The following is a 23,793-nucleotide window of genomic DNA, read 5'->3' as shown; positions in this document are numbered from 1 at the left end:
AATATACAGCTTTGGGGTTGGTGGGGGGAGTGTTAAGTGCTCAAGCAAATGATTTAAAACCCGCTTTTATCAACTTTTACTCCTTATTTACCCCAGCCTCGTGATTTTGAAATGATGAACCTAAGGTCAGGACCATAATTTCTGAAACCGCGAGCTTAGAATAAAAATATTGGAATGCATCCCACCCAGTAAGGTTTAAGTATTGTTTTGTGGAACTTTTGTTCCAGTTACATGTGATGGTGGTTCACCATCGTAAAAACTGTAATGTGCCATTGCCAACAAAGTGTCTGTTCACATCCATTCCAAGAGAATAACCTGTGACAGATATAATTTAACTTGGTACAATGGTCATAATTCAATTACACCCTTAGAGCCACCATTGGGCTTTTGGAAGGAAACACAAGTCACATATACTCTGATCACTTTGGCCAAGAAACACTTTCTGTGTGAGACAACTCTACGACCCTGTATTCACCCTTATATTTACAAATTTTCAACTGCAGGTTTTCGGGTTGAGGTAAGCACCATCCGCTGCTCTATTTCAAACCATTCCACGGCGCCCTCAATCCATGCAGTGTTTTCTTTTCCTTGTCTGTGTGTAAATAACCAATGCCCAATCCTATATTCGAAGTTCCAAGGAAAACCCTGGTCACAGCTGTGCAATGTAATATACAATACCCGAAGCTAACGTATAAGCGGCTTAAAATTATTGGGTTTCCCTCGGCGCCCATAATACCACCCCTCTGCGCTAATTTTCAGATACTCAGATTACCCATTTTACTCCTAACCGTTTCTTGGGGACTCTGTGCACAGATTTCAGTGGTACCGAGGTCTCCGAAGAGTTTTACTACTGAGGGCAGCTCGCAGTTTTGCACGGGCGGGAACCTCCCGGCCCAGATTCTCCGCCCAGCACACTACACCCCGGGAGGCACGCCCGGCTCCGGGGGGCTCAGTGGCTCGCGTCTGGGGACGTGTAAATAGACGGGTCCTGGGCAAACTCGTGCCGCCTAACTGAATCACCTGCAGTCTCCGAGCTCACCTTGGGACGCTTATTCCTGAGGGAGCAAAACCGGATACGATTAAGGACAAACTATTTCGAAGAAAGACAAAGGAGCGGGCGTAAGAGGTGCCGTTAAGCGAGGGACGCCGGAGCCCAAGGCTCTTTCCCCTCCATCTCTCAGGCCCCGCCCCCGACCTCCATCCTCGGGGCCACAGCGTCGGGGACACGGGAAGCCCCCTTCGTTCGGCGCCCCGTTAGTGACTTTCCAGCTGGGGTAGGATTCAAAGTGCGGCCCGCGGGTCCCAAGCACCAGGGGTTACAGGGTCGGCCGCCCATGAGGCGTTCTCAAGCCCCCCACGCAAGGCCCCTGGGCCGAAACCGCTGGCCAGCGCCCAGCCCGCCTCGGTGTCCAGGTTCCCGCGCTGCAGGCCCGACCCCGCCGGGGGCCCGGCCAGCCCGAACGTGGCTCCTCCCAGGCGGGGCGTCCGCGGCGGGGTCGCTCAGGGTCGCTGTAGGTCTCTTCCCGCCCCAGGCCGCGCCGAGCCTGAAGCAAGCCCCGGACTGCGCTCCTCAGGGCACCTACCTTCCAGGTGCCCAGCCCCAAGATGGGCATCTTTGCGCCGGTGTAGAGCACGAGGTGGTTGGCCATGACTGCTGAGCTCCGCTGACTCCGACCAGAGGACCATGAAGCGCAGGCTGTAGCGCGGTCCTTTATATAGCCGGTGAGGCCCGCAGAAGCGGCGGGTACGATAGGCGCCCGGCTACGCAAAGGCAGCTTCTGATTGGCCCGCCCGCCAATCAGGACGCAGCGCCTCTGTTAGCCCGGGGTGGGGTGGCTCTGCCGGGAAGCTCCTCCTGCTAGGTCCTAGCGGGACCGGATTCTTTTCTAGCCGTTGGTTCGCCCACGCCCCGCGCGGCGCAGCTGGCTCAGCCAACTGCTGTGGAGCGTGGAAACGCGAATGTTTTAGCAAAAGTAACAGACTTCTCATAAATAAGTAGCCTGGGAAGGGTTTTTTTTTTCATTTTTTAAAAGAGCGCATATGGGTACATTTGTCTATTGTTCAAGACCAGTATCGTGCTCTTTGGGAATGTGACCAAAGCCGGGTCTTTAACGTGTAGGAACACACAGACTGCTGCTGCAGTTTAGCACACTTTGCTCTTAGGTGCACGCCAGAAAAGTGGCTTGCAATCTTGCTACAAAACATCACCTGGAGATTAGGGTTTGTCCAGCCTGTATGTAGCCTCCTAGGGATAATTTCACACTCCACCCTAGATGTGAGCTGTGTCTGTACACACTGAGTGTGGTTCAGCAAGCCTTCCTCCAAAAGCCAGCATCTCTCGAGGTTAGAAATCCCTGATGAGCTTAATCCAGAACACAGAGAGGACATTCAGTCTTTGGTAAGTATGACTCCATCAAAGCAGCACATTTCATACATGGTAACTTAGCGAAGCTCTCTAGATGAATAAGGCAGAAACCCACAAAAGATAAGTTAACTTTAATATTGTGGCTTCAAAATATTCCGAATTAGGAGGTGCTAGATAATAAATTAATCGGCCTTAATTGGCAGGTAGGAAAACACATTAGTTTCCAAGATAACCATAGGAAAGTTGCTGGAAGACCTTTGTAGACAATTTTGGATTCTTTCCAACAACCCTTCTCCATGATGCTGCACCCTACCTCAAATTTGATCTTTCTGCTCCATCTCCCTTTAATATTTCCCCTAATTATGCAAGATTGGGAACTACCTCTGCCCGGTGAATGACTCAGGAATCAGACCTCTCTAAACTCCATTCTGGTGATTTTCCGTTTAGTGACTTCTAAAAAGCACCCCCCTAGGAAAAATTTATACAAAACAGACTAGCCCAGAGAGTTTTTCCTTTTGACTATTATAAAAACTGTTGTTAGTAGGCAAATTCTGATACTATTTGTCCCCCCAGTAAGAGAATTTTAATTTGAGCCTACCGCTGGGAATTTGGTTTGTGGTAGAACAGCAGTAGCCTACCACGCTGCATTCATAAGATCTTTGTCGGCATAGAGGTTGCCGTCCAAAGTCACCCTGAGTGACCAGGTTGCTATACACAGAGGGGTTATCTGTTAGGGACGTATATTCATTATGAATGGCTTTGTTGTTCTTTCTTTGATGATTGAGTTTACAAGTTGACTGCATGAAAGCATAACTGGCTAAAAATGGAGTATTCTGACTGGGCTATCAAATGTAAAAAGTCAGACCTGTGGCTCTTCTGTAGCAACAATAGTACTGTATTTGGAACATACTGTTTTGATAGGCCCTGTTGCCTCTGTAATCTTTGTAAAATGACATTGTACACATATCAAAGTTATTCTTTAGAAATCCATCAATGGAATTCTTCTGAGAAACATTCTAGTAATTCCTATTAAGAGCAATATGAATCTTAATGTACTCGAAACCAATAATCCCATCATGAGAACCAGTAATCTCATCCTGAGGAAATAATTTGAAACGAAAACACACATACATGCGCATGCGCACGCACACACACACACACATACCATACTATAGGTATAGGGCTGGGACTGGGGTGAGGCAAGTGAGGTACTTAGGTGAAAAACTGCAGGCCTGAACGTGGACACCTCCTTAAGCTTTCTACCCTTGGCACTTCACTTGCCTCACCCTAGTCTAGCCACACACACACACACACACACACACACACACACCTGTATGGATGAAAAACAGTTCTATACACATAATGTAAAACTGCAAATGTCCAATAATAGCAAGAGATGAAGTGTAGCCATTAAAAATGAAGACAATTTAGATATAGAGAAAAGTGTATATGAAATAACACTAAGGTGAAAGTAGAAAACAAAATCATAAATAGGACATGATTACAAACATGAAAAAAACAACGTGTAACATAGGGATAAAGTTAGGAATAAGCCAAATGTAAGGGAGGATACTCTTTGTCAGATTATTTCATTAATAAACATTTTTTGCAATTAAAAGACAATTTCCTATTAAGTACAGGATAAAACTTAAACTTTTTTTTTTTTTTTTTTGCGGTACGCGGGCCTCTCACTGTTGTGGCCTCTCTCGTTGCGGAGCACAGGCTCCGGACGCGCAGGCCCAGCGGCCATGGCTCACGGGCCCAGCCACTCCACGGCATGTGGGATTTTCCCGGACTGGGGCACAAACCCGTGTCCCCTGCATTGGCAGGCGGACTTGCAACCACTGCGCCACCAGGGAAGCCCTAAAACATAAACTCTTTAGCTTGGCATTCAAAGTCCTGTGAAATCTAGTATAATTCTGTAAATATATGAGAAACTACCAAATTGTACACTTTAATAGGGTGCATATGATGGCGTGTGAATTATATCTGCATAAAGCTGTTATCAACAGACATACAAAGGTTACATGCTACCTGTCCACACAGGCTGCTGGAGGTGAAAGGAGCTAGTAGGCTCTATTCGCAGTCCCTCAAGGACCCAGGCTAGAGGTTCCACCACATTGTTTCACTGCTGCCCCAACCCAAGTCTTCAGGGTTTGCCTCAGGAGAGCCAAAGAGCACCAGGAAGTCACAAATGAGTAATGAATTGCTCAGGCCTGCAAGTGGCACACATCACTTCCATCTACAATCTACTGGCCAGACCTACTTGCGAGGTTCTGCCTATCTTCAGTGAGATGGGCAAGTGTCATCTTCCTGTGCGCCAGAAAGCAGAGGAGAAGAGAATACAGTAGAATAAAGTAAGCAGCAAAGTCTCTTCCACAAGGACAAATTGAGCCCGTATTATGTTTCAGATACTGCTTTAGACACTTTACATACATTACATGAAGGTGCTGTTGCTGATAGTAATAATATAATAGCTAATTTCTATTGAGTTTACTATGTGCCTGGCACTATTCTACAAGCATCGTGTGCATTAAATCATTTAATCTTCATAACCACTCTTTGCAGTGAGTACTATTATTCATCCATTTTACACATGAGGAAACTGAGGCACAGAGAAGGGAAATAAATTGCTAAAGTCTCATAGCAAGTAAGTGGCATGGTCAAGATTTAAACCCAAGAACTTTGACTATATGGCACCTGAACTCTTATCCACTACACCGGTGGCTTTCAAGTTATTTTACCACGACTCACAGTAGGAAATACGTTTTTTTCAACTGAAAAAAAAATGCACAACCTAAAAGTTGAGAATTATGTTTTATTCAGCAGACTTGCTGAGGGTGACAGCCTCTCAGAGAGCTCTGAGGACTGCTCCAAAGAGGTGAGGGAGGAGCCAGGATATGTAGGAGTTTTTGCAACAAAGACCTGGTAGTTGGAACATCAAAAGATTATGGTTAATTAAAGAAAACCGGATATCTCAAGTTAAGGAATTTAGCAATTTTCTATGTATGGGAAGATGCAAGAGTCTGGGCTCATTGAAGTTATTCCTTTGATATGCACCTTAGCTATCTAGGGACAGTATCCTGTTTTTTTTCCATCCTGAATCCCCTCAGGGTGCACCGTTGGGGGTGGCTGCCAGCGGCTGATGGCTTGATGGCCACAAATTCTTTTTTTACCGATATGGCAGGTGACATTCTTCGTTCACATATGTGACACAGTGCACATATGTATATGTATCACAGACACCAAAGACCCACAAAACAATTTTCATCCTTATTATCTGTGGCATACTCTGATATTGCATATTCTGTTTTGTTTTATTTTTCTAGTATCGATTGCAACCATGATTCACTCCTGATTCCATGATAAATGATTTCGTGGTCCACTACTGAGTCATGGTCTCCAGTTTGGAACTCTGCCCTCCATCCATACCGTGGCCTCACCACTACTCCTCATTTCAGGTAGCAGCAAAACTGTGATAACCACACACCAGGCACCTGACAACAGCAGCCCCAGGAGAAATCCACAGGGTGAGCATTCCTGTCATGCCAACAAAGGCGTCTTTCTCCCCGCCTCTGCCCACTCCATCCTTCGGTACCCTTGGCTGAGCAGTCATCAGTTTGGAATGAGAACGCCTGAGATTGGTCCTCTGGAAGTGGGAAGCAGGGAGAGACGAGAAAGAGCGTGGAGGTCACAGGAAAAGGACAGAGGCTTCAGCTCCTGTCATGGAGTGGGCTGGACATAAGAAGCTCAGGGAACTGGTCTGTCGGGGAGCTGTGTCAATATTTATTTTTGTTTGCAAGATGAGGTTTAGATGGCAAACATCGTTGGGAGAACTGTCAATATTAACCTTCCTCATAGACTCATAGATACAGCAGAAGAGCAAAAAAAAAGAGAGAGAGAAGCAAACGTTGTGTCACCTTTAGCACAACTGTTCAATAAATTCCTGTGAATAATAATATCCATGGGTGCCTTCCATGTATCAGGCACTTCAAATTCACTGTCTGATTTGACCCTTACAACCTCCTGGTCAAGACAACTGACTATTCCTTTCCCATTTGGGGCATTGAAGAAACTGAGGTTTGGTAATATTAATGGGCCCAATACCAACAAGTTAGTTAAGTGGCCTTCTTTTAAAATTTTGATATTTTGTTCATCATGGATTTTTTGGCATTAATTTCAATTTTTAAAATATTGCATTAAAATATAACCTATCTCGATTCCTGAGATTTTTGGCACCCTCCTCCCCTTAAATTCCGCATAGAGGCAAAGGCCTCCCTCACCTCACATTGCCTAAGAGCATCAAAATAAAAAGGAACCAACCCCCAGGGGTGGAGTTATTCGCATAGAGCATTCATTATCCACACCACGAGCACTGGTGCAGGCCACACTCTTACAGCGCATGCGCATGCGTGAGAGCACGTGTGCGCATCTGTGGGCTTCAGCACAATTTCCCGCCCCTGCAGCAGTGACTCCACCCTTTTTCTCCCAGTCAAAAAAGCCTAAGAGAAAGCAGATGACTGAGGGAGGCATTGTATTAAATGCCTAAGGCATTAATGAATTCTTTATCCCGAGGTGGGGTGGCCCTGTGGCTGAGAACCTCTGCGGCCTGCGGCTCCTGCTTTCCGAGGGAGGGGACTTAGTACACTAGTGGCAAGAGGAGAGACTTACCCATCCGTCACTGCGAGGGGAATGGGCCGCGTAGCGAGCGTTGCCAAATCTGGCTCCCTGTGCACCAATGCCGAATAGCAATACGGAGACAGAGAATTGGAAGATAAGAAATAGAGAGGCACTTTATTTTCTTTGCCAGGCCAAGGGAAGACACAGTACGCTAATGCCTCAAGAACTGTGCCTCCCTCCTTGGGGAATCGGAGAAGATTTTATGCGTGGGGCTCGCAGTCTGCAGTCTGGGGGTATGTGATAAGGATCAAAGTAGTGAAGGTCTTGCGTTTCTTTTCTTCTGCAAATTCATGGCCAAAGCTGGCATCAGGTGGCTCAGCAACCGGGTCTGGTGTCCCTGAAGTTACTGGCCCGTGACCTTCTTTCTGAAATGAAGAGTGCTGCAAGGGAGTGTAGGGGGAGAAGAAATGTCAGGTGCAAATGGTAATTCGTATGGAGTCAGAGAGTAGTCAGCTTCGTGAAGGACAAGTCTAGCTACAAGTGTTTGTTAGTAGTAACAGCTAAAGAATAACCAAGATTGCTTAACTCTTTCAGGCCTGTTGATGTTGTTTCCCCAGACTGTTCACTGTTTCCTTATTTTCCTTGTTGATCAGAAAAGTCTCATTTCTATTTTTGCTGCAACAGTAGTGCAGATAAATAAGTCTCCTGCGCTCCAATTTAGGAATAGGTGACTGGTGAGATTGAGGGGTCTCCTCATTTGTCTGGGGTCCTGGTTTTGGAGGGGTGGAGTGGGGTGGGTGCAGGTCAGTGAACCTACAGAATTGCTAACCCAGGTTCTGGTATTTGTAGGCAGCTTGGACTTGAGCATGGACTTGGATGACATGATTGACAACTTCCTGGCTGCCAGCCCCCGTTTCATCCTCAGTGGCCAGCACCATACCCGTCCTGAGAAAATCTACTATAAGAAAAGATCTCTGTGCGTAGGTAAAGCACATGTAGTATTAGCAAGTTTGGTACCTTTATGGAAGAAGTGTATTCAGTCAACAAACTCATTCACTTATCCAATAAATATTTACTGAATGTTTAATGCCAACAGTTACTGTTTTAGGTCCTGGGATTACAGAGATAAACAGGACAGTCTCTGATCACATGCAGCTTCCTTTCTAGCCAGGGAGAGATAAATAGTAAACATACCTAAAAACAAGCTAATGTAATATCTGGCCAGATAACGTTAAGCCACATGATGAAGACAAAGGAGGTGATCAGGATAGAGATGAGGGCAGGGTTGGCAGCGTTGGAAGGAGGATGGAGAGGGAGGTGATGCATGTGCATACCTAGAGAGACACGTTCCAGCAGGTGAGAAGAGGCCTCTGTGGACCTTGAGGGTGGTTGAGCTGTTTTGTGTGTACATGGGGTGGGGGGAGGGGGCGTGGTGGAGAAGCAAGGAAGGATGGTGACTCTTCTTGCTTGCCTGTCCTCTGGCACAAGACGCCCCAAATGCCTAAGCAACAATCCGAGCTTATCATTTAATGGCACTCTTGCTGTTTCCCAAGAAAAGCATCTTCATTATGATAGTTTCAAGATGCAATAATTTGTGCTTTCCTTTCCTTGGATGGAATGTCCCAGAATGCCCCAACCACTGGACCCCTAAAAACTTTACTGGTGTGGCATGCATCCTGAGTCTTGATGGGGTTTACTCCCCGACCTCTGGAGTACATGTTTCTTTCCAGGGTCTCCAGTGTGCTAGCCATTTCTTGTTCAGACAGTCCCATTAGCATGCTGTCATTGGTATAGTGGATCAAGGTGGGATGTCCAGAGGTCCAGATACCTTTGAACTACAACAGAAAGAAAGACAGTTAACTGAGCCCTGGGGAAAATCTGTAAATGCATACTGTTGTCTGTTCTGTCTGAATACAAAATGTCTTTGATCCTCCTATTGGTGGGAACAGAAAAAATCCATTTGCCAGCTAAGCATAAATGCGAAGAACAATTATTGCAATAGACCATGGAATCTAAGCTGGATAAAGAGGGAATCAAGGACGAGGCGATGCTGACTGTCTAGGGAAGGTGGAGGTGATGGATAGTGAAGTGAGATAAGATTAGTGGATCAGGGGTCTTAATGGAGCCAAGGAATTGATGAAGTGTGAGTGTTAGAGGCAGGGGAAAGAGGTATTGGTCAGGATGCGATGCTGAAATTTGAGATTTAATGGTAGGAGATGTATTGGTAGTAACAGTAAAGAGAGGAAAAGTTCATAACAATTGAAGGGGGTCAACTAAATGAGATACCAGAGGCACCAAGAATTATACGGATGTCGGAAGTCTTGGAGAATGGTTACAGAAGGGGTGGTGAAAAGTGGAAGAGTGACCCTGGGGTCAGTAGAAGGGACAGTGGGGCTTACAGTTTGATGCCATGTACTTCAAAGTATCTGAAATGTTGAGAGAGGAAATAAACGAAAAGCTGCGATATCCCAGGAGGATATTCACCTCACTTTTAGGCTCAGTGGAATGAAGACTGGTAGAGGAAAAACAGCCCCCCTCTTAAGAGAGCTGCAGGGGAAGCATCGTCCTCCAGGGGGCGCTGGTTTTCACTTACAGCAAGTTCACGAACCCAACATTCAGAGAAGAGCTGGAGGATAAAGTACAAGGGCTTCTCGCAATGAGGCTTGTTGGCAGTGGTCTGTGGATAGTGTTTAATAACCAGGGCTGGGGGGGGCGGGGAGTGGGGAAGGTCTGATTTGCAGTGGTTGCCAGTTTCTGTGGAGTAAATCCTCCCCACATCCCTCAGTCCAACCTATTTCAAACTGCCCAACCTCGAGGGCCAAGATCAGGGTGGGTCAAGGGAGGCACTCACTCACAATTTGGTGCAGAGACAAAAAGCTCAGTAATCACGATGAATAAGATTTTAAGACGATAGTTTTTAAGGAAATAAATTTATTAAACAAACGACTGTGATGATTTCATATAGGGATAACAACGTTGAAAGAATAACGGGGTGGGGAGTGCCTCGGGGCGGGGGAGGGACTCCTTGGGTGTGAGGAGGCCCCACATTGCATTATAAATTTCGAATACTCTGCGAAAATCCTGAAAGAAGCCTTGTCTGCTGCTGCAGGCATCATCAGTTTGCTCAGAATCAGGGCTTTGAGTCACCAGTAGAATCACAAGACTTTGTCGAGAAATGGGAGCACGCTCCCGAGAAACTCACGGACTTTTGTTAAGAGCAAAGGAAAGCCCATTGTCAAAACAATTCGCCAAGCTTGAACATTTATGAGAGTGAATGAGTCATAAATCACTGTACATTTTTTAATATTATTTCTGAGAAAGAAATACATTTTCATTGCAATAAAAACCCACTACATGCACCATTAGGAGTGTGTGTTTTTATGTGCATTCTTCCAGGGAGGACTTCCAAGCTTTCTTTTAGATTCTCAGGTGGGTTTCTGACCCCCCAAAAGTTAAGATTATCAGAGGGCAGCCTCCATAAAATGTAAATGACAAATATATACACGATAAGCCCATCGACTGCAGCATGTCTACACACACATGCAACTTGTTTCATATATGTATATATGAAACTTCTTGGGGGAAAATGTTTTCTGAAACTATGTGATTCGTTCTGATTATGAATGCAGAAAAATCCCCAGCAAGTTTTATAGGAAGTAAAATTATAGTAGAGAAAAGGCTCTAATTCCATGCTAACCAAGCAAAGGGAATTGAGTTTTCTAAGAGAACATTTCTCGGTAAACCTAACAACTAAGTAAAGGGTTATGTGTATACCATCCCTTCTTTGCCTCTTCTTCCCTTCTGCTGCCTGGATTGTGGATGTAATGCTGGAGCTCAAGCAGCCAGATTGAATCATGAGACAGCATGGATAAAGCCACAGGACAGAAGGAGCCTAGATTCTTTTAATGGTGCCGCTGCCTTATCAGACCTGGAGTGCCTTCCTTCAATCTTCTTTTACATGATGGAAAAATATAAACTTCTGTCTTATTTATGCTACTGCTTGCCACAAACTCTGCACAGATGTTCCCAATTATGCATTGTAATCACCCCAAGAGGTAAGTATTGTTATACCAGTTTTATAGATGAGGAAGCCAAGACCTACAGAGGTTGAGTAGGTGGCATGTTGAGTCAGGCAGTCTGGCTCCAGAACCAGTGTTGTTACTCCATGCCAGGCATTATTCCAAGCCTGTTAATTAAGTAATCCCTACAGGAAACTTACAAGACAGTTACTATCATTCCCCCAATTTGTGAAAGAAGAAATTGAGGCATGGGAAGGTTAAAAGGTGCCACAGATCATAGCGAGTAAGATGGAGCCAGGGTCTAAGGCAGGTATCTGACTCTGGGATTCATTGCTAACACTCTGCAATACAGCCTTTCTCAGAGGGCTGCTTTTGTCCAGTGAACAGGCATCAGTCATCTGGGTAAACTCTGGGACCATGTGCCCAGAGTTGGCCTTGATTTAACTCTGGCATTGAAGAGGGATCAGCTTTGTAGCATTGCCAATGCCCAAACTATATATAGACATTAATTTTAAAAAGGCAGAAACAAAAGCAAATATTTGCAAAAAATTCTCTTCAGTAGTCATTTAAAAAATCTCAAAGAGGGCTTCCCTGGTGGCGCAGTGGTTAAGAATCCGCCTGCCAGTGCAGGGGACACGGGTTCCAGCCCTGCTCCAGGAAGATCCCACATGCCGCGGAGCAGCTAAGCCTGCGCACCACAACTACTGAGCCTGCGCTCTAGAGCCCACGAGCCACAACTACTGAGCCCGAGTGCCACAACTACTGAAGCCCACGCGCCTAGAACCCGTGCTCCGCGACAAGAGAAGCAACCCAGTGAGAAGCCTGCGCACCTCAACAAAGAGTAGCCCCCGCTCGCCGCAACTAGAGAAAAGCCTGCGCGCAGCAACAGAGACCCAATGCAGCCAAATAAATAAATAAATTTATAAAAAAAATAAAAAATCTCAAAGAGAGCTACCCTTGTAGCAAAGCTTAGAAAGATATTTACCCAAATCATAATCTGATTTAATGCCCCCATATACGAAAGTTGTATTTGTCTATTTTAAGAGTATCAGAACTTGTTTGAGAAGCGAACACTTATCTGATGTTCAGAAAAATAGCATATTGTATGTTCCTAGCCTGGAAATCCCTGGGCAAACAAAAGTCAAAGTAACTGTCAACATGTATTAGTCACAGTCTATTGGAGTTTGAGGGTGACTGCTCTTCATTTCCTGAGCTGAGAATAAATTGAGCCATAGACACAAGGATACAGACATCAAATATCAGCTTTGTTTCTGACAAGCCTGAGTTGGAGAATAGGGTTTGAACTTTGCAGCCAGGATCCATCATGTGCCCCATGCACCCGGATTCAATGTGTCCACCAGGGCCGTGCAAAGCTGGACCACTGTGTCTCCCTTTCAGAGGTTAGTCATTTACCTGGTGGAAAATGCATGCAACCCAAAGACAGGCTTGCTTTCTCTGACACATACACACACACACACACACACACAGAGAGAGAGAGAGAAGATCTGGAAAATGCTGTCCCAAGTATGCACAATTCAAATTCAGGAAAAGTCCTAGATTCACCGAATAAGTCACTGTCACTCCACCACACTTAGGGAAGAGTAAGTGAAGGGGCAGGTGAAAGGGAATGAATGTTGTCCTCTAAAGAGCTGCCGGAGAGCAGACTGTCCTACTTTATGGGGGCGATGTGGAATCTAGAGACATACAACCAAGAGGTCCTGCTAAGATGACTCGAGTGAAAGGCAATGCGCCAAGAGTTTTATATGACGAGGTGACAGGTAGTCTGACTCCAGAGGCCCCATACAGAAGCCCCACACTGCACGGGCATCTCCGGTGTGTGAAGAGCGGTCACCAAGGGCCATCCTGGATCAGGGGACCCATCTCATCAAAGGAGTGTCACATGCGAGTCACTGTTCAATCTCAAGCCTGCATCATTCTCTCCATCCTTAAAGTGGTTCTAAAATGAAGGAGGGAGTGTGTGAAATCGCCTCCTCTGTGCAGCCTACTTACATTCAGGTTTTATTAGTTCAGCCTGTAGGTAGGCATTGGTGCTACCTTACAGGTGAGGTCTTTAACCCTCAGAGGGGTTAAGTGACCTGCCCCAGACTATACAGAGCTAAAAAGAGGATGAGGCCAGGACTGAATATTTTACAAATGCCCTTCTCTTTGCCTCTTATCTCACTGCCAAGGAGAAAATGATCTTCCAAGAGCTTGAACCAGGTTGAGTATACCATTAACTGATTTGTACCTTAAGACCTCTCAGAAAGAGTGGTTATAAGATCTATAAATAAACAAGGATCATGGCAAGTTATACTTTTATAACTTATAAAAGTATAAAAGTATAACTTATAAAGGTATATATAAGTATACTTATATAAGTTATACCCAAGAGTTATACTTTTATAGGAAGAAGGAAGCACATGCATTGCCAGGATTTTTGCTAGAGATGGTTCATACATTATTCTCTTTAATCCTCGCAAGAACCAGCAAAAGTAGGCTGTAATCGCTCTCTTTCTCTCTCTTTTTGAGCTTTAGTACGTGAAGATCCTTACACTCAAAAAGATTAACTAACCTAAGTACACAAGTCCAAAACCCAAACTCCTTTCAGCATACAAGAATACATTCCAACAACTAATATTCTTTAAACACTATTGAGTTACAATGAGTTCTGCATACACTGAGTATGCAGTTCACATACATTGTCCTCTTAAGTGTTTCCCAGACCCCTCTTGAGCTACTTTTTGCTGTGCTCACTTTGCAGGTGAAAAAGCTGAAGCTCAAAAAAGTTACTTCTTATAGCCAATAAATAGCAGAGTTGGAATTCAAATGCAGAATTCAAATGACACACCAGGTCAAACTCTGCCCAGGACACTGCCACTGAAATCTGAGACACATTCCTCTTCACCCACAGGAAGCGTTTCTATTTGCATAACGGCCTCACAGACAAAACAAAGCTTGCTGCCTAAAGACAGACTAGGGGGTTTGTGTGCTCAGACTTTGAAAACCTAAATCTAAAAGTGATGGCTGGGCTTCCCTGGTGGCGCAGTGGTTGAGAGTCCGCCTGCCGATGCAGGGGACACGGGCTCGTGCCCCGGTCCGGGAGGATCCCACATGCCACGGAGCGGCTGGGCCTGTGAGCCATGGCCGCTGAGCCTGCACGTCCGGAGCCTGTGCTCTGCAACGGAAGAGGCCACAACAGTGAGAGGCCTGCATACTGCCAAAAAAAAAAAAAGAAAAAAAAGTGATGGCTAACACCTTTATCTTTAAAACAAACAAACAAAAACCCTTAGGTACAATTATGGATGGCAGCTCCAGAGAGCATTGTTAAAGGAAACCTTTGGCATCCATCCCTGTATAAGTCAGTGTTCTGCTAAGAACAGAACCAATAGGATGTATATATTTCTCTCCATAGATAGATAGACAGATAGATATACATTCTTTGTCTCTCTCTCTGTATATATATATACACTCTCTCTCTGTTTCTCTCTATATACATAAATATATAATAAATATATTACTGTATATTATATATTATCTCCTTTAATCCTCACAAGAACCTGCAAAATTAGGCTACAATGTCTCTCTCTCTTTTTGATCTTTATCAGGATCCTTTAGTAAGATCAATAGAGAGAATTTATATAGAGAGAGATCTCCTTTAACCCTCACAAGGATATCAATATGTCTATATATCTACATGTATCTATCTAGATAGATGGGGGGTAGATTTATTATAAGGATAAATGTGATTATGTGATTATGGAGGCTGCATGGAAGTCCCAAGATCTGCAGTCAGCAAGATGGAGACTCAGGAGAGCTGGGGGTGTAGGTTCCAGTCAGAGTACAAGGCTGGCATCTCAGTCCCAGCAGTCAGGTAGGCAGAATTCCCTCTTACTCCACCCTTTTTCCTATTCAGGTGTTTAACTGATTGGATGAGGCTCACCCTTATCGTGGAGGGCAATCTGCTTTCCTCAGTCTACCTATTCAAATGGAATCTCATCGAGAGACACCCTCACAGACACACCCAAACTAATGTTGATCACATGTCTGGGCACCCTGTGGCCTAGTCCAGTGAACACATAAAATTAACCATCACATTACCTAACAAATGACATTGGCATTAAGAAAGATAATGGAGATCTTCCACCACATACACCTCATTGCTCTCTTATGAGAGGCAGGGTAACTGGGTAAACGTTATATTCGTAAAGTTTAGATGTTTGCACCAAGCCCATACCTTCTCTTTCTCTCCCACTCTTACTATTTGCTCTCTTCACACATCTCCTATATTAAGCTGCTCCGTAATTCCACTTGGCAACACTTGTCTGTCGACTGAAATAAAAATGCACAACATAAAAACTGTGAGTTAGGTTTTATTTGGGGTCCTTACTGAGGAGTGTAGCCCAGAGACAGCCTCGCAGACAGCCCTGAGGAACAGCTTGGAAGAGATAAGGGAGGAGCCAAGATAAATAGAATTTTTTTTTTTTTGCTGGAAAAAACATGTAGCCAAACATCAAAAATACTACTGCTAATCACAAAGAACAGACATCTCAAGTTAATGATTTTAGTGCTTTTTTATGTATGGAAAGACGTAAGAATCTGAAATTTTTCCTTAGATATGCATCTTAACTATCATTTGAAATTTGAAAGTTTTGAAATTTTTGAAATTTGAAAATTTTCCTTAGATATGTATCTTAACTATCTAAGGGCCGGTATATCCAAAGCACAAAATGCTTCCTGTTTTTCTCCAACCTGAATTCCTCTCAGGGCAACTACCGTGGCTAAAGGCTTGAACCTTGTAGAACTGGAATTGCGGGGAACATTTTTTTTCCTTTACATGTCCATCTGAAAATAAGTTTCACTGACAACAAAAGTTAGCAAAGTATGGAAGTGCAAGGGGCTGGGACACAGAAGGCTTGAGTTTGGATTACAGCTTTGCATTATACTAACTAACATAAGATTGAACTATATAAATGTATAAATATTCAGCTTTTTAAAATATAGGAAATGTCAAGTTCATGTGGTTTAATATAATAATGATAGAGTAAGGGGGTGATACTTATTATCTCATGTAGCTCTCACAAAGCTATTGTGAAATAGGTTTCTCATCACCTGCATTTTACTGATGAAGAGAAAGCTTCAGAGGGTTTGACCAAGGCCACAAAGCTATTGTGTGACTGAACTGAGATTCTAACCAGGTCTCCCTGTTTCCAGAGCCAACACTCTTCTAGGCTTCACTTCCCATTTATACTGTGAGTCACATAAGCATTCTAGGTCTCAGGTATCATCTCTTCTATTTATCCTATGCAAGAAGAAACTCGGGGTTTTCTTTTTTCCACCAGTATTAACAAAGGAGTAAAACCATAAAAATTGACAGAATTCATAAGTAATGGAATAAAGATTTTAAAAAAGTCAGGCAGACACCTAAAAGAATAAAAAAAAAAAGAATAAAAATAAAGAGTAAAGTCTAGCTACATGCAATAAGCATAGGGTATTACTCGTGAAAGTAATAACGATTAATAAAAACGTGTGATGCCATCTGTACTCAAGAGTCATTAAGTTACAGTATTTCTCAGTGAAAAGAAGTGTCTCTTTATCAATGACTACAGGCTATGAATTGTGATAAACAACACAGAGAAATAATGGATTCCTTTCTAGATTGTTATTAGCTCTGCATTTTACTCAGATTGCATACTTTCTCGTCTATGTAGGAGATGGGGCTAAGGACAAAGCTTCCCCCTCTCGCTCTCTTGAAGAAGGAATTTTGCAAAGCAATGGGTGTAACATAGACCCTCGGCCTCAATGGGGGACAGTATCCTTCCCGGAATGCAAGGCTTAGGTGATCCCAATGAAGACCTGCCTCTGCCTAGGCCAGTCCATGGGTCCCTCCACTTGGGCTTGGCACTAACACTTCCCAATCCCATGTCTGCCACAGCCGAGACAAAGCACCATAAATAATATATGTACTCCTCCCTTTGTACCCCTAGACCCTCTTCCAGGGCTGCCCAACGCGGCAGCTGCACTAAGAAGATGATACTTGATACACATATCGGCAAGGGGGTCTAGGGGTTGTGGCTGTCACAAGTACTAGAGATAGGACCCAGTAAGGCAGGCAAGGGTTCCCCAAGATGGTGGGCGAAATGAGAGACATGGAAAAACATTTTTTTTCACAGTAAGAAACACCATGATCAGCCTGTGAAGGCCGCTTCTGCCTGACGTGCCTCCCTAACCCCAGGCAGCTCTCTGGAGGGAAAGGGCAGAGAGCCATTCATGGGTCTCAAACCACATAAAATGGAATCTGCTCTCCATCCTGGATCAATTCCTAACATCCAGGATCAATTGTCTATAGGTGGGAGATAGTCATTCTTTAGGTGAAGAAACAGAGTAATCATTAATAATATCTATCTGTAAATAAGATTCTATTTGTCTCCTACCTGGAAACCAGAAGCAAGAGGAACACAGCTTTGACAGGGAGTCGTCATGGAACTTAGAGTCGAAATTCTTGGATGTTCTTATTCTTTTTCCAGTTCCCTCATGCATCTGCTCACTCTGTAATGCAATAAGGAAACCACCACAGGGGTTAAAAATACAGCAGAACAATAGAAGTGTGCAAAGTGGCAGGCTTACGTCAAGCTAAATTTAACCAAACCAAGTCAAGTTAATGCAGTTCAACCAATGTGTTGAACGGTGCACCAACCACCTGCTTAGAGCAAATGTACAGAACTAACAGTGAGATGGCGGGGCAAGGGCAGTAGGGATGCACAGGAGGGAGGATGGGAAAGTTTTCACAGAGGGGGTCCTATTTGTACTAGGTAAGTTGGGCAGCATGATACAGAGAGTTTGGGAAGGGCATTCTAAGAAGTGGTTACCTTGACATGAATGAAGATGCTGAGTCCAGGAAATGGCAAGTATCTTGGCATCAGTGGTCAGGAAGGCATTGGGGAAAGAGAAGGGACAGAGAATGTGGCCAGAAAGGCAGACTGGTCCAGACTGCATAGGTCTTGAGTGCCAAGCAAAGGAGCTTTAACTTCATCTTGTGGATGTGCACTATTATGGGAATTGTCTCAGAAAATCAGAGTGTGTCCATTGCTAAGCAGTGATTAAAGTGCTATCAGCAATGCTGCCTTGAGGAAACAACCATGGAATTTTCACCAAGTAAGTGGATGGTTCTGTTTACTCAGCACTGATTGGTGTGAGTGGACATACCATTGGTTATTATAGGTGTCATTCTTTTGTTTGAATGTTAGGGTTATTTCTTTGTTCACGTCTCTCAATGTTTTCTTAGTATCTAACAATTTCTAAAATTCTTGCCTAACTTAGCTATGCCAAGGGAATTCAGAAGAAAGTATATTTTTGTTCTTTATTGGCTGGAATTGTAAACTGTACTCAGGGAAATCTGGGCATGGTGGTGACAAAGACATTAAATATTAGAACTTACGGAGGAAGGAGAAACTTGGGGGACTGAATCAGGCTGCTTGGTCAGTTTCTCCTCCCTACCTAGAGTTTTCATTCATTCATTCACTAAATACATATTTATAAATATATTTCTTTTAATAATGTATATTATTTATACATATAATACATATTTAAAATACAAAATTTATTTAAAATATTTATATACTAGGCATCCTCTTCTCCACAAAAATTTTGTGGTCCTCTGTTTTCTTTAAATGAGAATCACACTGAGAACTGAAACCATCTATGACACACAGCTTACTGTCTATGTCTACATTAACATGAATTTACTTTATTCATCAGCCTACTCTTCCAGGAGATTCTTGCCCAGGAAAATTAAAATTGAAGATAACATTATTGTTCATGTCAGGACAATAAAAGACCCATCAACTCTTAATTAATACACAACATTAAATGACAGTTTATACTCTGAAAATCTTTAAATCCTATCCTCAAAACCTTTACCTTTCTGGATCCACCAATTCTAGTCTATTACATTCTGATTCTTCCCCAGTTCGAATCAAGCTCCACCTCTGCCCCCTCCTCCTTCAAAAGACCAGACTTCAAAAGTCTCAATAAGGGACTTCCCTGGTGGTCCAGTGGTTAAGAATCAGTCTTGCAATGCAGGGGATGCCGGTTCGAACTAAGATCCCACATGCCATGGGGCAACTAAGCCTGCGCACCACAACTAGAGAGCCCATGTGCCACAACTACAGAGCCCACGTGCTCTGGAGCCATCACGACAACTAGAGCCAAAATGAAAGATCCCACATGCCGCAACTAAGACCTGACGCAGCCAAAAGATAAACAAATAAATATATATTTTTAAAAGTCTCAATAAATATTCCAACTTTGCCTGTCCCCCCTGAGATGCTAATGAGACTCCATAGAGGCAGCATTCTCCCTTACCTCGGTCAGGTCAGCATCCTCTTATCAGCAGGTTGTTTTGGTCTTATTTTGGGAACCTAGCATTCCAAAGAAGCCTTTCTCTTAAATTAGTAGAAATATGAATGTTTGAGCTGGAAAAGTGTATGTGGGAAAAGGTTTTAAGCGATTGAATTGATTGATGTGCAGCCTTGCCTAGAAATCAGATCACAAGAGTAGGAAAAATCAGATGACTAGGTAAAAAAAAGAATTTGAGAGATGCATGGAAATTGTTAGCAACAAATGAGAAGAAGCAAAAGGAGTGTAGGAAGTTAGATCCTTTTGGAAAATGATTAGGCAACTTCATCTTTTACTAAACAAATATTGTGATTATTATCTAATTATTAAGAATAAGCTGTGGACTCGGCCATAAACTTGGATTGTTTTGAGAATAATCTAAATATTATAGCAGTACTAAAAAGTAGAGAAATGGAATTTGTTTTGTTATTGGGCTTTTGTAATATGGTACCACAAAAGCAAATATTTAGACTGGTCGGTTTAATACTTCAGTGGAAATAAGCTTTTATTGTTTGTAAATTAGCACATTTTCATCTCAATCTGCCAGAGGTTTAACACATATTGTGTAAGTACATGTTTTTACAAATTTATAAAAATATAAATTTTGTCATGCATAAACAAGTGCATTCTCGTAAATATGATCTGAAAATTTTTAGTGTTGTGGAAACATGTAAGTTTAAATTTAGCTTAAAAATTTTAGTACAAGATGGAGTGTTCTTCAGTTGTAATTTAACTTTGTATTTATCCCAACACGTTCACAGAATAATTGTAATAAAGTTTATGTGGAACTGAGGAAACAGGGAAAATTACTTGTAAATTGAAAATCCACTTTGCTTTTAGATTTGTGAATCAAGAAATACTTTTTGGACAACTTCAAATTTAAATTTCCTCATAAATGTGTCAACTTTGACATGACCCAGTTGTAACATTTTTTCAAGATAGTTTCTTTACAGGTGAATCATTTGAATTTATAACAGCCAATGATATGATGCTGTCAAGAGGATTGAACTTCTGGTTGAAGGTTGATACATCTCGATTGTGGCAAAATCAATCAATCAATAAACAATCCTTTTATATTTTGATGAATTCACATGTGGATGCTTTCTTCCAAAGTATTGATAGAATCCTCTCAGTCCTGCACTGAAAGAGGAGAGCCTGGCTTATTCATGTAGTATTATTTGTTTGATAAAGTGGGTTGATGTTATTAGACAATAAAAGGGTTAAAATGTGGCTGGTATGTGCAAGATGTTTTTAGGGGGTTCCTGAAGCCAAAACTATTTCATAGTACTTCTAAGACAGCATTTTCCTTTTTGACTGTCATTCTCTTACAAGCATACAGTGGAGTTTTCAGAGGTTACATGGCATGCAATGTTGCAACAGAGTTAAATGCAGAAGATATGAGAATTTGGCTGTCTTCTCTTAAACCACACATTAAAGAGTTTGTAAAAATGCAAAATAATGCCAGTCTTCTCACTCAATTTTTGTATTTGAAAATAGGCATTTTTGCCTAAAAATATGTTATTTGTATAATATGTCATGGTTTTATTATTGCTATTTTTAATGAACTAATACATCAAGATTTCTTAATTTTCTCAGTTTTAATTTCTAACATAGCAAATATTAGTTAATATAGCACACATTAAACTAAAGCCCTTCAGGGTCCTCAATAATTTTTAAGCATATAAAGGGGTTCTGAAACCAAAAAGTTTGAGAACTACAGCCACAAAGTTCTATTACTGTTCCCCATTCAATGAGGAATCATTTCCAGCATCCCACACTGTTGGCCACCCAACCCAAGAAAAGATGACGAGTTCAGAGGTTTGGGAGGTAGCTTGCCAGTTTGTCGGACAATCATAACGTCATAATGTCTCTATTTTGTGCCCCATTGAACTCCTGGAAACATCTTCTTTTTGGTCTTAGGGCTTGCAGTCATAAAAGTTTCATATTGTATGACAGTTCTTCAATTTCTGAGGACAGTATCATCTCTTGTGCAGTTTATTCTCCAAGCATATTATTCCTATTTCTTTAGTGTATTCTCTGTCTGACATGATTTCTAACCTTCTCATCAGCACACTTCAGTTTTTCATGGTCTCAGCACACATAGGAAGAAAAGAGAATTTATCTGGAAAGGGATCTTACCAGAGCCAAGTGTAATGAGGCAATAGCTTTCTTGACTGGTCATTCTATTTTTTTATACTATTATTTTTCTTACTGAATTGCTGGTAGCCAATCGTTATCTTTTTATTATGAATTTCTCCAAGAATTAGGTCCCTCCATCTCTCCTATTCTGTGTTTGTGCAATAGAGTCTTCAAACCCTAACCCTGATTCAAACATCATTGTGTTGGGTTTGGTCCCAAATTTTAGCATAGCACATTTTTTATCTTCTCTTAGATGAAAAATGGCAAAACTTTATTCCATTATTAATCTTCTTCCATTCTTGGAATAAGAAATTGGAATATGAAATTTTAAAGCAAGTAAACCAGCAAAAAACTGATGTTGTATTAGAAATAGAAAAGTTAAATAATACTGATAATTATGACCTACCTATTCAGTGTCTGTGGAAAGGGTAAAAACTGGAGTGGGGAGCGGTTTCACATCTTTTTCGGATTACCCGAAATAATCTTATCTTTTAGGCAAATTGCCTGAAATGACTGTACCAGGAAAAAGTGCGTTACTGGCTTTTATCTCCAAAGGGAATGCTAAACAAATCATCTTACTTCACCCTCCTTCCTAGATATAATTTTAAGCACTGAATGTACTGTGTATTTATAGTTATCTTGACCCCCAGATGAATTTGTCTAACAGGAATTATTAAATTAACCTTTGAATCTCATTGGCTTTGTTGTGGGGCAAGTGAAAGTTATTTGGCACTCACCTGTCAAAGGCAAAGTGTACAAACCCTTCAGAGTGTCTCGCAAGGGCCAGGTAGGAGAGCATAACCCTGTCTGTTCCATTCAGGTGACTTTAATAACTCAACTTAATAACTCAAGCTTTTAAGTTGAAAATCCAAAATCAATATCTATAGTATCAACTTAAAGAAAAATGCACAACATGACAGTTGTGAATTTAAGTTTTATTCAGGGACTTACTGAGGACTATAGCCCAGGAGACAGCTTCTAGTAGCTCTGAGGGAACTGCTCCAAAGAGGTAGGGGAGAAGTCAGTTTATATATGAATTTTTTTCACTAGGAAATACATGCAGTCAAGTATATATCTTGGTAAAAGATCACAAAGAACAGATATCTCAAGTTAAGGATTTTAGTGCTTTTCTATGTATAGGAAGATGCAAGAATCTGGGGTCATTGAGATTCTTCCTGAGATACATCCAACTAAGGGCCTGTTTATCCAAAGCACAGAGGCCCTCATCCAGTGTTTCTTCCTCTCAGGGTGCACTGTCTGGCAATTGCAGTGGGTTACAATTTAACCCTTGTAGAACTGGTGGGTTAAAGCTGGCATGTTTTAACTGGTGGGTTAAAACAACACTCTTTGGTGGTTTTTTTTTTGGTTCACAATAGTAACATTCAATACAACTTTTAACAAAGCTAGCTAGTGCGCTATACTCTTCACATTTGGATAAATTGCTCTGAAGAATAATCTCAAATTAAAACTAACATTGGTAAATTTCAGTGAACATGAAACCTTTTTTAACAGTTGCATTGAGGGCCTTCCCTGGTGGTCCAGTGGTTAAGAATCCGCCTCCCAATTCAGGGGACACGGGTTCAATCTCTGATGGGGGAACTAAGATCCCACATGCCCCAGGGCAACTAAGCCTGTGTGCCGAAACTAGAGAGAAGCCTGTGGCTGCAACGAAGATCCCACCTGCTGCAACTAAGACCCAATGCAGCCCCCCCCCAAAAAAAAGTTGCATTGAGACTGTGTAGGTTAAAAATGTATACTTTAAATCCTAAAGCTACCACTAAAAAACAAAGAGTTTTAACTAATAATCTCACGAAAGAGATAGACTGAAATCATAAAAGATACTCAGTTCATCTAAAAGATACAGAAAAAGAAAAAAGAGAACAAAGAACAGCTGAGACAAATAGACAATAAATAGCAACGTAACAGATTTAAACCTAACTACCTCAATAATCACATTAAATGAAAATGGTCTAAACACCCCTATTAAAAGGCAAAGATCATCAGATTGGATAAAAAGCACAATACAACTATATACTGTTTATAAGAAGCATTTTAATTATAAGGAAGCAATTAGGTGAAAAGAAAAAGGGTGAGAATTATATTCCATGCTAGCACTAATCAAAAGAAAACTTGAGGGACTATATTAACATCAAACAAACTTACCTTCAGAGCAGATGATATTTCATGGATAAAGAAGGTTATTTCATAATGATAAAGAGGTCAATTAATCAGGAAGGTATAACAACACTGAACTTT

At 42.3% G+C, this 23,793-nt stretch overlaps 2 protein-coding genes across 2 annotated transcripts in view; one reads left to right on the top strand and one right to left on the bottom strand.

Annotated features, from left to right (window-relative positions):
* The window catches only part of LOC113618079 (aldose reductase), a 34,277-nt gene extending 15,102 nt beyond the window's left edge, over positions 1–19,175 (bottom strand). The window contains exons 1-2 of the mRNA XM_027101861.1: positions 19,171–19,175; positions 1,584–1,668 (exon numbers count right to left, since the gene is read on the bottom strand). Of these exons, the coding sequence (XP_026957662.1) occupies positions 1,584–1,649 (66 nt within the window). The 5' untranslated portion in view covers positions 1,650–1,668; positions 19,171–19,175. The remainder of the gene's footprint in view (positions 1–1,583; positions 1,669–19,170) is intronic.
* Positions 7,852–23,793, top strand: part of LOC113618547 (aldo-keto reductase family 1 member B10-like) — a 64,380-nt gene continuing 48,438 nt past the window's right edge. The window contains 1 exon segment of the mRNA XM_027102763.1: positions 7,852–7,965. Within this exon segment, the coding sequence (XP_026958564.1) occupies positions 7,852–7,965 (114 nt within the window).

The sequence above is a fragment of the Aethalodelphis obliquidens genome, unplaced genomic scaffold (assembly GCF_003676395.1).
Source record: "Aethalodelphis obliquidens isolate GAN/ISIS:26980383/991018 unplaced genomic scaffold, ASM367639v1 scaffold5, whole genome shotgun sequence".
Classification (NCBI taxonomy): Eukaryota; Metazoa; Chordata; class Mammalia; order Artiodactyla; family Delphinidae; genus Aethalodelphis; species Aethalodelphis obliquidens.
The sequence above is the reverse complement of the archived record's forward strand: the minus strand, read 5'-3'. Positions and strand labels throughout refer to the sequence as shown.